Genomic DNA, 15,157 nt, shown 5'->3' on the forward strand with positions numbered 1-15,157 from the left:
GTTGGGCATGGGTGGGGGGGATGTTACTTGTAATTTGTTGAAGGCAGTACACATGATCAGTTAGATTATGATACCTATTAGTAACTACAGAGCTCCATTTTGAGTCTATTTACTCTATTCAGTGTGTATGAGTTATTACAGTTAGTTGGTTAGGAATTTCAAAAGGTCTTCATTAATAAAGTATGGCAAAAATCAGTATAGAATGATTTGAGCAAAGAACTAAGATTACTAGTTTTGAAACTGTTGAGTTGTGAATATGGAATTGGTATCCCAAATCCAATTTCCTTCCTCCTAATTCTGTTCATCTCTAAGTTCAGGTGTGATCCTTTCTCTCTTCCCTTCTTGTAGTTTTTCTGCTTCTAATATCTGCATTTGAGAGTCATGTAGTTCCTACTACTGTTATGGATCATGGATGGTTAGCAGTTTCCCACTGCAGATTCTTTCTAGATCCTTTAGCTGCATTACTTCCTCAAGGCTTCAAATTTGAAGCAAATAACTTTCCAGAAGACAATTATAGAACTCGTCTGAAACTTACCTAAACATATCAGTAAATACCTAACCCAATTTCATCATTGATACAGCTAACTGCTTGAATGATTTTAATCTCTATCCTCACAACTTCTCCTCAAAACTAGATTAAGGATGCACCATATTGGCACTCCTACGAAGTAACACGTAGGCAAGGTTTTCTGCATTGTGGTCAAGTGTGGATAAGGAAGCTAGTGCAAAAGTATACGACTAAATTAACTTCTTGTAATATTGGATCACTAACTATAAGAGTCAACTAATAGATATGAGAGAGAAGAAGGATCAATAGAGCCTAAATCCAAAAGACAAGATGAAAAGAGTAAACAAGGAATGGAGTTGGACGATTTTAAAAAATGGTCTACGAGGCATAGTAGTAACAGACATGGGCAACATAGTTGATAAAGATTTAAAGCTTGAAGTGGTGGATGCTAAAAGATTCAGAGAACGTAGTTCCTAAGAATATGTTGGAGAAAGAAGTTTTCAATATAATTAGTATGTTACACATTTGGGAGCATACCGATGGATCAACACAATGATTTTATCTATGAAAGTACATAGTAACACATAGTTAAGGAGAAAACTATAATTATAGGGGGGAATCTGATGGGATATACTGGGAAAGATCAGGGAGGCTGGCTGTGAAGGTATCATGTAGGATATAGTTTTGCAGAGAGCAATTACAAGGGGGCCACAATCTTAGATTTCGTTGTGGCTTTTGATTTATCCATCATAAATACTTATTTGGAAAGATAAAGGAACATTTAATTACTTTCAAAAGTGGCATCATTATAACCAAATAGACTTCTTATCATCAAAAGACTATGCGATTCTACCAGCCACCCAGGAGACAGCCTAACCACACAACACAGATTAGTGGTCATTGATATGTGCCTCACTACATACAAATGCAAAAAAGGTGATCCCAATTCTAATTGATTCCGAGAAACTGATTCTTGCACAGAACTTACCGTTAAAGACCGATTCTTCACTAATTACAGGTTTTTATACTAGGCCCCAGGTGATTTTTGAAAATATCCTATGAATGAGGGATTATGGAAACACAAGCACATCCCCCCACCCAAAAAAAAAACTCTAAAACTAGTTCCAGGTTAACTAGTTATTAGAAGCACCACATCTGCACCAGATCTTGAACCACTGATCATGATCTGAAGCAGATATTGAACTCAAAACAGACCAAAACGAGAATCCAAAACTGCAGAAAAAATATTTTTCTTCTTACTTCTTCAACTGGCTGAAAGTGCATCAGAAGACTATTTTAGAAAAAATGTGATGAATTCACCACACACATTTCAGCAGCTGGATACATAATCAAACAACCAATATTTCACTGGATATACTTTGGATGAGATTGCGGAATTCTTCAACATTTTGTCATTCTTCCATACTCCCAGAAGATGTAACAATGATAAACCGGGATATAAATCCTCAGACTCTTACTGAACAAGCTCTTCATGGAAAGACCCTCTATATAAAACTGGCAGATCCATAAAGGACCAACAAGGATATAAAGAACTTCAAATTAACCCAGCCAGAATCAAATGAGACATTTTAGTGATTGCTGTTTGAATGCTGAGCATAACAGAATATGAATAGCATATTAGTCAAAAGGGTTTCAAGTAATTCCAGATCCATGTGACCAGGAGCCAAAAGAAGCCTACGAACCTAGAACTTGTTCATCAGCCTTTTTCTCAGTGATTCTGTGTTTTTGACTTTGTTCAATCTAAGAAACAACATCCTCACAGAAGAAAAGCTCTAATTTGCAAACTATTTCCAAATAGCCTAGAAATGTTTTCAAGGGAGTTTAGGAGATCAAATACATAACTATGTTACTCCCTTATATAGCTAGATGAAGTCCACCAACATACCAACATCAAAGGCTACCTTGTGCAAAATAATGTACAAATTACAACCCCATCCCCACCCCCCACCCCCACCCCCCAAAAAAAAATCTACTTTTTTTTGAAAACTAAGCTGATCCAAGGTTGAATATGGATGGAAGTCTAAACAATTCTTATATAATAATTTTCCAACAAAAATATAAAGTGGGATTCCATGAAACCAGAACTCCCAGAAAAGGATTTGGATGATAGTGAGTTACATTAATGCTTCTGTTCAGGAAGTGAAACTTTTGAATTCAAAATGAAAGAGGAAAAGATATGACGGAGATTGAGAAACAGAAAGGAAACTGCCAGAGATTACTCACATAATGAGTACAAGGAGCATCTCCTATATAAACCATCTTTGGTTCCAAAACCGAACATCAACATAGACTGGATTCGAATAAACAAGCATCCCTGCTGAGCAGTGACCTTGAAGGGCCTGTAAGCCACCCGCCTCATTTGTACACTACTGAAAACCTTAAGCAAATATTATCTATCTACTTCAATGGGATGGACTCGGGACTGCTCCCTAACCCCATTTTCTGTCCAAGCAGTCTTAGCTGGTCAACAAACTCTGCTCCGGTAAGCACCTCTGTTGTGCCATATATAACATGTTTTGCAGGCTGCTGACGGTATGCAAACTCCTGCAAGCTCCCGTAGTCCACATAATTTCCACCACCTATCATGAACACAATTGCCTCCTTAAATGGTCCTTTCAAATAATTGCCACTGGCACCCAAGCTTGACCTTGGGGCACGAGGATCAAACAGGAGGTACGAATCAATATCAGGGTTTGGTTTCCCCTCCATTAGGGCTTCTACAGTTCTTGTCAATGCCAACTGTCGATCACCTGACAGTAGATTCTTCACGCCTGCTGTCACAGCACTAAGTGATTGTCCATATAGCTTCTCAGCCCAATCAACAATATTATTCTTGCTTGCAGAAGTTGCTGAAGCCAAAGATGCATTCAGTGACTTTATCTTTTTTACATACTGAAATGCACAAGTATCCACCTCAGATTCTCTCAAAGCAGCTTCCACTGCTTCCAGTTCTGATTGAGGGGTAGTTTCTGCAGAAAGGAGGTAAATTATGGCAAATCTAAGCTTATCAACTTTTGAACCTTTTCCTTTGAGGACACTAAGAAGTTCATTCCAATCGATACTTCCTCTCATCAGCATGTCATTCTCTTTTTTAACATAAGAATCCAGTGATCTCTCTTTGATCTCTCCTAACAGCACAGTGGCTATATTGGTGTGCTTATCAATAACCCGCTTCCTCTCTGTAAGTTCAGGCAGTGAGTTCACAGCACTCATCAAATGTTTTGTGTTGCCAATCAAATCTTGACCATCAACGAAGTCTTCTGTATCTTTTCCACCCGTCCGCTTGTTCACCTCATCTACATCCTTCTTATATTTATTCAACTGATTCTCTATCTCTACAGCAACTTCTGGGAATTCCAATGACCCATTTGCCATCCAAAATGGGTCTGAATGATCTAACTCATATGAACGAGGACCCCCTTTTTCTCCTGGCACAGTTAATCTGTTAAGTTTCAAGCCAAGAATATCATGGACGAGTGGACGATACCTGAAATCGTGCTGGATCCCAACAGAGAGTTCAAAATTCCGGTCAAAAATGCATAAAATTGGACGCTGGAAAGAGCTCCCGAGATTTCCTCCTTCAGTAAACAAATTGTTCTTTTGTATCAGATGATCACGCAGTCGAGAATCGAGTTCAGATGCGACCATCTCAGCAGGTCCCCCTCGTGGGCACCTTATTATAGGAACTACAGCGAGTGTTGCCAGGACAGAGAACAATCCACTCACAATCTTCTCTATGATCCCCTCGATCTCACGATCCCCAGCAGAGGGATCATTCAGTTGGACATAACATGACTTCTGCGCCAGAGAAAACATGTTCTCCTCTAGGGTTACAAATTCTAAGTACTGGTCGTGCACCTTTGAGATCCGATCAATTGAATCTGAATTCAAGGCTCCAGAAGCAAGATCCTCGAGCAGTGGCCTAGGAATGGAAGACGAGAAATTCAGGTGGAAGTTCTCATAGAGAGGAACAGATACATCTGCAATAATTCTCTTAATGTTTGATGGACTCGGCTGCACGAAGTAGACAGCAGGGACATCTGGAATTGGTTTTCTCTCCTTGTCGATGAGGAAATAGAGAGTTACTCCATATTTGCGGAGTTCTTTGACATGGATCAAAGGCGATAAAATGTCCTGGCAGAATCTATCGTATACCAAGATCTTGTAAACCTCGTCATCCACAGTGCCACTCGAATTCAAGGGTTGATTCAGATTCAACATCCGAATGATACAACCTATACATTAAAATGAATTACAACATTCATGAAACTAAAGCAAAGTGATAAATGAAATTAAAGCAGAGCGGAAACAAATCAAATTAGTAAGGATTCGTCTCTTTGCGCTCGAACTGAAAGAAGAGAAGTGAAAGGAGATCTTACTGGTTTGTTTCTGTCGAAGATTAAGCGACATTTTCACCTTTAAGTCGGAGTTTGCTGAGAAGTGAATTTGATGAACTTCAAGACTCAAGCTTTTCTGCTCTGCTCAAGCCTCAAGATACTGGATTTCAGAATTTCAGTTCGGTTCGGGTGAAATGCGCGAACATATATGAGAGTATATCGCAGCGGATGGTATCAGTAGCGGTCGTACGTTAATACAATAAGTCATTTTGTGAATCGTTGATTTAATCTGTGGCTTGCGGCGCCTCAATCTCAACCATCAGATGAGTAATATCCACGTCATAAACCTCAGTAGTTTTTTTTTTTTCTTTTCTTTTCTTGTGTCGAATGGTGGAGTCGTGGAGATCTTTCGAAACTCTATTTAACCTAAATTTCTTAAGGTAGAGAAGATGTAAGTTTTTTCGAGGTGACAAAGTTTTTGAGTTGTTAAGTCATCATTTGCAGCTCTCCAAACGAAAGTTTTAATTCAGAAAAGAGTGTTAGTGTCGTAATCCTCTTCCAATTTGGAAGTGAAGAATTTACTAAAGAAGTTAGGTAGTAAACCAAAAGAAGTTAGGTAGTAAACCAACAGGGGTTGGTCCAAATGGAAGTGAAGAAGAACTTACTAAAGAAGTTAGGTAATAGACCAACAGGGGCTGGTCCAAGTGGTAAGCAGCTTGATTCGCTTAAGCATGCATCCTCCACTTTTAAAGCTAGAATGGGTAAGGATAGGATTTTCTTTGCTTCAGGGTAAAAAGGGAATTGATTAAAAGTGAGGTCATGGAACATAAGTAGCCCCATTTGGTTTTCTTTAAGAAATGAGAAATAGTATAAGTGGGCATAGTTGTTGCTACAATCTTAATTATAATTTATTTTTCGACATGAGAGTAATATTTCCTTCCATTTTGCCAATTTGCTATAAAGCATTATCCTCTAAATAAGTAAAAACTTGGGATTTTGACTTACCAATATTGGATGCCAAGTTGGCAACCTCAAATAAACACCATGAGGTGATACATCACCTATGTCTAGAGTGAGAGAGATGTGCTTTCTTATTTGTCCAGTTACTGATTTGCTGAATAGGATTGAAGATTTTGCATTGTTTGTGTGCTGACTTGAAGCTTATTCATAATCTTTCAAGAACTGTTTTTCTCTCCTTGTTGACTAGGAAATACAAAGTCACTCCGCATTTGCGGAGTTCTTTGCCATGGTTCGAAGGTGATAAAATGTCATAGCAGAATCTATTGTATACCAAAATCTTGTAAACCTTGTCATCCATAGTGCCGCTCGAATTCAAGTATTCAAATTCAACATACAAATGATACAGCCCAGGGACGGAACCAATATTCAATATTAGGGGACCAAATAATGTAAGTTCAGATTGGAAAAACACCAATATTTTTTTACCACATATATTGTGTGGGTCCTTATAAGACCTTTTTTTTAAGCAGTCAAGTTTATATTATGAGGATTTGTAGATGACATCGGTATCAGTCTTATGTTAATACAATCACGTCATGTTGTGAATCATTGAATTAATGGTTGGCTTCTGCATCGCAATCTCAACCTCGAATGAGTAATATCCACATCATAAACCTCTTTAATGGAATTCATTACGATTGTCTCATGAATCCAATTATATTAACGAAAGAGTGTCTAATTTTACTTCGTTAAACTAATAAGTAATAAGTGTAGTGACTTTTTGGTTGTGAAAAAACTATAGTATCGGTATTGTATCAGTTATAGGGGATTTTAAAAGATTTTTTGTTTATTAATATATATATATATATATATATATATATATATATATATATATATTGTCTAGAATGGAGCATTGTTGCATCATACTATGTTTGGTAATCTACAGAAAAACAGTTTTTCTTGTTTCTTGTTTCAAAAAGTAGAAAAATTAATCAAAGACCATTTGATAAAACGATTTTATTTAGCATGATTTTTGCAACATGAATTGAAATAAATGAAAATTTTTGCTTGGATAGACACTTTCCGCCCAACAATAATTTGTTGTTGTGTCAGTTTCTCAAAACAAATTGGGTGTAGGTTGGATTTAACTAAAATAGTTTTAGAAGGGTGTTTATGAAATTTGACACTCTAAACAAAACAATGACAAACTTTTAATATATTATTATAATTTTTAAATTTTCTAACTTCCATAAACAAATTTTATTAAATGCTAAAAAGATATTTATGCTTTCAAAAAGCACTCATAAGTATTTATAGTGTTTCTAAAAGCAAAAACACTTGTGAGTGATTAAACGGGTCCTTACTAATTATTTAGCACATTTAGCCGTGAAGCATCAAGCATCAACTCCGATGATTGCTTGACTAGCTCTAATGGTCTTATAATCAAGGTTTAAAGTATCCCACAATACCATACGATACTACTCGTTACGTATCTATATTTGACCCAGCCGATACGATACATCTCGATACGTCTCTCCATTGAATTATATAAAAATACATTAGTTAGAGCAATACAATACTCAATACAGGACGATACGTCTCTTAAAATCACCTGACCGATACGATACTCGATACCGATACTTTAAACCTTGCTTATAATGTGGAAAGAGATGCACCCAGACTGTTGAGGTTTTTGTTTCCATTAAATTTTTGTCCCAATACTTTATTAGACTTACTGTCTTTATCTATGATGTTGCTACCATTGTTCTAGAAGCATATTCATAATAGTTTATACGCATGAATATGATTGGTACATTATCATGTTTTCAGCATTGATAGAACATGATCAGAGATCTACATAACCCTCATCTTCATTCTAGATATTTTATTATTATTAGTAGTAGTATTATTTTGAAAGAGAAAGAGGATACTACGTTAACCAGTACTAGATTTGCATTTTTTACATTAAACTAAATCTTGTTGTCTTCATTGGAGAGGTCATGGGTAAGATCTATACTTTTGAATCAATACAGGGTTGATAGAATAATAAGATCCATACTTCTCAAGTGAAGAAGTCGGGGTTCAACTATTGAGGATCATAAAGCTTCTCCTTGAGGATGTAATCGAGGAGCATGCAAAATAAATCTTGCTACTCTCATTCGAAATCATTCTAAAAAGGGTAGGGATTCCACAAGTACAAAAGTTACAATCTTTATATTTAATTTAAAAATTAATAAATTGTTGGTCCATTTTTATTCTTAGGAGGTTTGATTAACGTGTTTAGTGATATTAAATCCATATATAATAAATTTGTCGGTGTGCAGGTCAGTAAAATTTATAGGGCAGCCAACGGTGTTGGATCTTGGATCTTTGTAACCCAGATTCTTTTGTGCTCTTCTTGTCCTTTCAAAATGTCAGGAGGCTTTTGTAATAAATTAATTTTTATAATATAAATAATAATTATTTATATAATACATATGTAATTTAATTTATCATTTAGCACTTTGAAAACAGACAACACTCATAAACGGGGTTTTTATTTGCGACAGTTGCTGCCGAGGGTTATGATTTTGTAACATCGTCAAAGGTTGGTCGAATGGTTGAAAATTAAAAGATAGAGTTTATTTGTAAATATTTATTTTTTATTTTTACATTTTAAAGTTTGAAGTTTATTAATTTACAAAATAAATCCCTCGTACACCCACTCCCAAATCCTTCCCTCATTTTCCTATAATGGCGGAGCTGAAGGTGCTCAACGAGCAGTACCACCGAGCTCAGTGGAAGTCATTCATTGTGTGCCGCATGAGTGCATGCCTCGTCTTCACCATCATCCCCGCCGCTGCTTTCAAGAAGATGGGTTCTCAGCTTGAGAACTCCATCGGTGAAGCCGTTCCGCCTCCTCCGACGACGGCGATGATGAGTACCTTGGCTTCCTCCCGTCGCGGCCGACGAACCCATTCTCTGTATCATCTGGAACAGATCGCTACCCTCCTCAATGGATCCATCGACTACAAAATGCCTGATACCAGCTTGGTGAAGAAGTAGAACACAGAGTACAGGAAAAGATAGAGAGCCGAGGATGCAGCAGTCAAATAGGCTCTCCACCGCCAATGGTAGTCTTCACTCTTCACTGCACAACTGGAAGTAGCAGAGCACTATTGTTATCTCAACACAGGTGATCAGAAGTATGATGAAAACGAAGCCGAATATGTAATAGAACTGGTTCAACCATATTGATGTCACGATGAAAAAGAGTTCAAAAAAGACTGCTCCAAATGGAAGTATGCCTCCAATAAGTATAGGGAAGACCGGTTTCATGTACCAGGCCTGCTCTGGTATCTGTCTTGCTATCTTGTTTGTCTTCACTAGGTCATCAAATAGCTACCTCTCTGTTTGTATTGCACCCAAACTCCCAAACACGAGATTGGATCTTTTCAAGGAGGATTCAATCTACTGGGGAAAAAAATACAGAGAATATAGAGTAACAAAAGAATCACTACCTTGATAATTTTCAGTCGGTTGGTACTGATGAAATCTGCTGCGGTGGCGGTGGAACGATGAAGAGGTTGAACGGAACGCACAAAAGGTTTGGGATTGGGTCGGTTATAGGGATTGATTTTGTAAATTTTAAAACTTCATAACTTTTAGATAAAATAATAATTTATTGTATTTATATTTTTTATTAGATGGCTAAATCTGAGCCATTGGCTGCTGCAGATAAAAATCTCTCATAAACGACAAAAACTTTTAAATAGAGAAATCGCGAAGGCAGAGGAGAGAGAATCTACGGCGTCGACCTGAAAAGGAAAGTTGACCATCGGGGAGGAACGGTTGTGACAGAGGATCTCCTTAGTCCTTACATTCGCACCACTTCGTTCTTCTTCACCGAAGAGAGACAAGGACAGAACTGAGAACGTTTCTCTATTAATTCTGAAGAATGTCGGTTATTAGATTCATCACTGCTTTTTGAATCTGATATCAGTTCTTAATTCCAGCTCCTTATTCACTTTCACAGGTATGTTATCCTTATCGTGATTCTTCCTTTTTTCTTGAATCTCTTGTATCTAGGTTTTTATTATTTTATTAGTTGGAAAAACATAAGAAATTGCCGATTTGCTTTTTATTTGCGGTCTAAATCATGATTTTGATCGTTAACATTGTTTTTTATTTGCTCATGTTATCTTCATGTAATCATCGTTCGTTCGGCTGATTGGTCTAAAACTCTCTTTGTATAGAGGATGAGATCGTTTCCCTATTGATTCTGAAGAATGTCATCCATCAGAGTCCCCACTGCTTTTTGAATCTCCTATCTTTTATTAATTCCAACTCCTTATTCACTTTTCCTGCAATGTTATTTTGATTCTTCCTTTTTTTCAAATCGGAAGAATACAAAAGGCTGGTAAAGCATTTGTGTGATTTTGATTATTAACATTACTTCTTTTTTTCGCTCTTGTTATCTTCATGGAATCATAGTTTGGCTGATCAATCTAAAGTTTCTTTCTCTGTTTGTATAGCGAACGAGATATCCATTTAATTGGTTTTTTTGAGCGATTGGATGGATTCGGTTTTGCATTCGTGTCCTTTATTTATAATGTTAGTTTTGTATGCCTAGGGTTTCTGGGGTTTATGTTCTCTGTTATTCGGTTGCTGCTCTTGTAGGGAACTCAATCTACGGAGTCTCTAGATCGTATTGCCAAAAAGGGCAAGTGGGGTAAAAAAGGGAGGGGAGTGAGGGGGAAGGAGGATCGTGGAGATGAAAAAGAAGGTTTCCATATGTAAATAATTTTTTAGAAATTCCCTCTTAACTTGAAAACTTGTTTAGGTCCATTCTTATGTTTTAAAAAAATTTGTTTGGGGCATTGTAAGTTGTTTCTAAAAATTTGTCTATGGCATTATAAGTTTTTTCTAAAAAAATCTGTTTAGGGTATTCTATGTGTTTTGATGATTCATTCTATTAACCTGAAAATCTGTTTGCTTCGAAGACAAATTCTGTTTTGATGCTATAGATATATTCAAATTCTATTTCATATCATTTTAAAAATCTGCTTATGAATGATTCATTCCATCATAATTTGAGCATCTATTCAAGGGTATGCTATCTTGTTTCTGAAAATTGTACTTTGGTGATATAAATCCTTTTTAGTGTTATTTCACATCATTCTAAAAAATCTGCTGATAAATAATCCACTCTAATCTTGAAAACTTATTCAAGGGTATTTGCATTGTTTATGAAAAGTCTTTTTAGTGTTATAATATCTGTTTTGGTGCTTCAATTCTCTGGTAGTGTTGCTCCACTTTATTCTTAAAATTCTGTTTGGGAATGATTCATTAATATCAGAAAATCTGTTTGGGGGTATTCCACCCAATTCTTGAAAATATGACTTTTTCCTGTCCTGCAGAAGTGTTTGAGGGTGACTTCTCAGACAAATTTATCAAGGAAACCTGGTAAGTCCAAATCTCTTACAGAATCTCCAATGATTGTTATACCTGACTACTAATTTCGGCAACGCCAAAGAATGTGTACTAGGCCCTGTAATAGTGCTACTTATTTAGAATTTGAGTTGTATGGTATATGCATCATGGACAACCATATAACAAACTGATGCAAAGATTTTTTTTTAAATAAAATTATCTTATTTATGTTCCAATTTGGAGAAGGTTCTACAGAAAGCCTTAGTTTTGCAACATGGCTGGCCAGACATGGGGTATTCCTGTGGATATGTGGAACCTAGGATCCCCAGTGCTCAAATGTCAAGTTTCATCAAGATCAGAGTTGTCCAATTGCAAATTTTCATATATGCATGATACCAAATATAAGCAATTTGAAAAATACAGGGATGCATGGTCATAATGTGGGTGGTGTTCTACTAATTTTTGAGTTTAAAAATCAAGACCGACCAATCCGTAATACTCCTTCCACATCCAATTCAGCAATGCTATCATGCATCCACATTGCAATATTATGTGGCGTGCTTAGGAAATACTTGCTTTGAAGAACTTTTGCCTTTTATTAACCTTTGGAACAGAATATTGATATCCAAAATTCTCTTGCAAGATTCCACTAAACTTGGTTTAAGATAGTATGCACTATTGCACTCTAATATACTCATAATTGATGTTCTCTGTCAGAACTCAGAACCTGAGTTCTCTGGTATTGAGTGGCTTTCCTTTAAGGACCTGCAGTGATTCCGCTGCGGAGTTATTAAGGATGTATTCAAAGACTGTCCTTGTTGGCCCCCAGGCTACTGTTGAGCCATAATTGCTAGAGTCTGATAGTCTCCTTGGTAACATAAAGGCCATCTCGTCAGTGATGGAATCTCTCTTCTGTGCTTTTCTTTGGAAGGGCTAGGAATCTTTGCAATTCCTCCGCCCCATCAGTTGGTCAAACATATGTTGACCCAATCTGAGGGGGGCCTTGGAATCTGTAGAATCCAAGAAGTCAATTCCGTTGCTTTACTTAAACTTATTTGGAAAATTGTCACAAATCACGACTCCATCTGGGTCAAATGGGTCCACTCTTACCTTCTCAAATCTAACTCTTTCTGGACTGCCCCTATCCCTCCTAATCCTTCCTGGATCTGGAGGAAACCTCTTCTTCTTAGATCTCGTGCTCTTCTTGCCATTACCATCCACATCTCTTCTGGTTCCTCTACTTCCTTCTGGCTTGATCCATAGCATCTGATGGGGATTCTTCTTAACCTTTTCACCCCTTGTATTGCTTATGAGACCTGCATTCCCAAATCTACCCCCCTCTCCCACTTCATCTCTAGTGGTTCCTGGGTCCCTTCTCCTCACCAGAGTCTCATGCAAGTCTGGAATTCTCCCCCCCCCATCTTTTCCCATTCCCACGATATAGTCATCTGGCTTCCCTCCACCACCAAATCATTTACCACTTCTTCAACTTGGAACCTAGTTCGCACCCCCTCCCCTACCCCTCCTTGGCCCCCCTTGGTTTGGTTCAAAGGTCACATTTCCTACCATTCACTTACCCTTTGGAAAGCCTTAAACACAACCCTTCCAATCCTTTTGTCCCACCACATCCCTGTGAACCCAAATTGTATCCTTTGCTGGAATGGTACCGAGGACACTGAGCATTTGTTCTTTTATTGCCCTTTCTCTAGTTCTCTTTGGAGAAAAGCCCTTAACTTCATTTGGCCCCGCTCCTGTCGTTCCTTTGGGTTTAGGCGGGACTGGTCTTGGGTATTGATTAACTTTTCAAGTACCTCTTTATGTGACCGCATTGGCAGGCTTGTCTTTGGTGCCACAGTCCACCATCTTTGCTTGGAGCGAAATCTCAGCGTTGGGCTTCTAAATCCCTCTCTATTGATATTATTTGAATGGCTATTTACTTTGATGTTTCCTCTAAGATTTCTGCTAGTCCCTCCCCTCCAATTGTTGACACCCCAAGGAACAAGCTCATTGTTGTTTCCTGGGGGCTCAACTCCCAACTTCATCCCTCTCTTTGATCCTGCCTCTTGGGATCCTTCTTTGTATTTTGGTTTTTGTCTTTTAATTGATTATTTATTCATCCAAAAAAAAACATAAAGTAATAGACTAAAGTTACCGCTCTCAAGATTGCATCTGCATGTATACTGTCAGGGTGACGTAGAGAGATCCCATTATTCAAACTCCAATTTATCATGCATACTGAGAAAGTATTTTGGTGATACATCACTCAAGACTTCATATTTCTAATTTGTTTCTTATTTGTGTTTATTGTTGTGAACTTTCAGATGGAAGACCAGAATATTCAGCAGCAGCGGATTATCGAAATTAATAGAGGTGTGCCTGACAGCAGAGGCCCAAGCCTTGGAGAGGTTAAGATATGTGGTGAAGCACCATGTGGATTCTCAGATGTGGGAAATAATAGCAAGGATGCCAAAGAACGAGCTGAATCCATGCGGAAGCTTTGGATGGCAGTTGCACTTTGTATTGTCTTCATGAGTGTCGAGGTAGTTGGCGGAATCAAAGCCAACAGTCTTGCCATTTTAACTGATGCGGCACATCTGCTCTCGGATGTTGCCGCTTTCGCCATCTCATTGTTCTCTTTGTGGGCATCTGGATGGGAAGCAACGCCCCGTCAGTCGTATGGTTTCTTTAGGATTGAAATCCTTGGTACTCTGGTTTCCATCCAGTTGATATGGCTTCTTACGGGGATACTGGTTTATGAGGCCATTGCTAGATTAATCAATGACGCAGGCGATGTAAAAGGTGAACTGATGTTCGGTGTTGCTGCTTTTGGTTTGTTGGTTAATATCATAATGGCATGCTTGTTGGGACATGATCATGGTCACAGTCATGGTGCTGGGCATGCACATGGTGGACATGATCATGACCACGGTCATGGCCACAACCACAACCATGGGATAAGCATTGTGTCACATAATCACGGAGGGCATTCCAAACAACACGACGAGCACGATCATGTTCATGAGCCACTGCTTCAGAAATCTGCTGTGGATGCAGAAAGTGCAGAAGTCCCTCGTGAACATAAAAAGCAAAGAAACATCAACTTGCAGGGTGCTTATCTTCATGTACTTGGAGACTCCATCCAGAGTGTTGGCGTGATGATTGGAGGGGCAATCATATGGTATAATCCTGAGTGGAAGATAATTGATTTGATATGTACCCTTATCTTCTCACTGACTGTGCTTGGGACGACAATAAGAATGCTGAGGAACATACTGGAGGTTCTGATGGAGAGCACACCGAGAGAGATTGATGCAACCAAGCTTGAGAGTGGACTCCGTGGGATGGATGAGGTTGTTGCTGTTCATGAATTGCACATTTGGGCCATCACTGTAGGAAAGGTTTTGTTAGCTTGCCATGTAAAGATCACACGGGATGCAGATGCTGATATGGTGCTGAACAAGGTGGTAGATTATATCCGAAGGGAATATAACATCAGCCATGTCACCATACAGATAGAGCGCGAGTGGGCTTTGCAACCTGAAGTGTTAAGAGTGAGTTCATAGTTTCATTAGGGAAAGGGAATGAATAGTTGGCTACTTGTCTATTTTCCGTCACGTTTTTCTTTCTGCAAAAAATGGTTAAGTTATGTTTTTGTAAATTGAAATTTTTTTCACTGTTTGTTTTTTAAGTTTGGGGAAACACATTTTCCGAATTGTACACCTGGCAAATTTTACTTTTAAAAAGCTTCCTTCGCAAAAAAATTGAATAAAGCAATCCTTTGTTGCTTTAGATAGATAGGCCAATGTGTTACCGAAAGAAAAAAGAAAAAAAAAAACAATAGATAGACCAATATTGCCTGTGTATCTTTGGTTCTCATGTAGATGTTTTTTGGTTTGGTAAAACTCTTCCATTCGCAAAT

At 38.0% G+C, this 15,157-nt stretch overlaps 2 protein-coding genes across 3 annotated transcripts; one reads left to right on the forward strand and one right to left on the reverse strand.

The window, feature by feature from the left end:
• Nucleotides 1-2,532: 2,532 nt before the first annotated feature.
• On the reverse strand, nt 2,533-5,068 carry LOC149027121 (SEC1 family transport protein SLY1-like). Its single transcript, XM_089159385.1, has 2 exons — nt 4,909-5,068; nt 2,533-4,764 (listed from the first exon to the last, which is right to left on the reverse strand). Exons 1-2 carry the CDS (start codon nt 4,937-4,939, stop codon nt 2,927-2,929), a joined length of 1,869 nt encoding a protein of 622 aa, XP_089015511.1. The 5' UTR covers nt 4,940-5,068; the 3' UTR covers nt 2,533-2,926.
• A 3,845-nt stretch (nt 5,069-8,913) lies between these two features.
• On the forward strand, nt 8,914-15,023 carry LOC149027122 (metal tolerance protein 1-like). Of its 2 annotated transcripts, none has more exons than XM_089159427.1 (4): nt 8,914-9,001; nt 9,544-9,841; nt 11,226-11,271; nt 13,560-15,023. In XM_089159427.1, the coding sequence occupies exon 4, from the start codon at nt 13,560-13,562 to the stop codon at nt 14,799-14,801; it is 1,242 nt and encodes a 413-aa protein (XP_089015553.1). In that variant the 5' UTR covers nt 8,914-9,001; nt 9,544-9,841; nt 11,226-11,271; the 3' UTR covers nt 14,802-15,023. The 2 variants fall into 2 exon arrangements, with proteins under 2 accessions (XP_089015553.1, XP_089015545.1); XM_089159419.1 differs by having other exon boundaries at nt 8,964-9,412.
• Nucleotides 15,024-15,157: the final 134 nt, after the last annotated feature.

This window comes from Hakea prostrata, chromosome 1, assembly GCF_041222555.1.
Source record: "Hakea prostrata isolate BN-2017 chromosome 1, UWA_Hpros_2, whole genome shotgun sequence".
In the NCBI taxonomy this organism is placed as follows: domain Eukaryota; kingdom Viridiplantae; phylum Streptophyta; class Magnoliopsida; order Proteales; family Proteaceae; genus Hakea; species Hakea prostrata.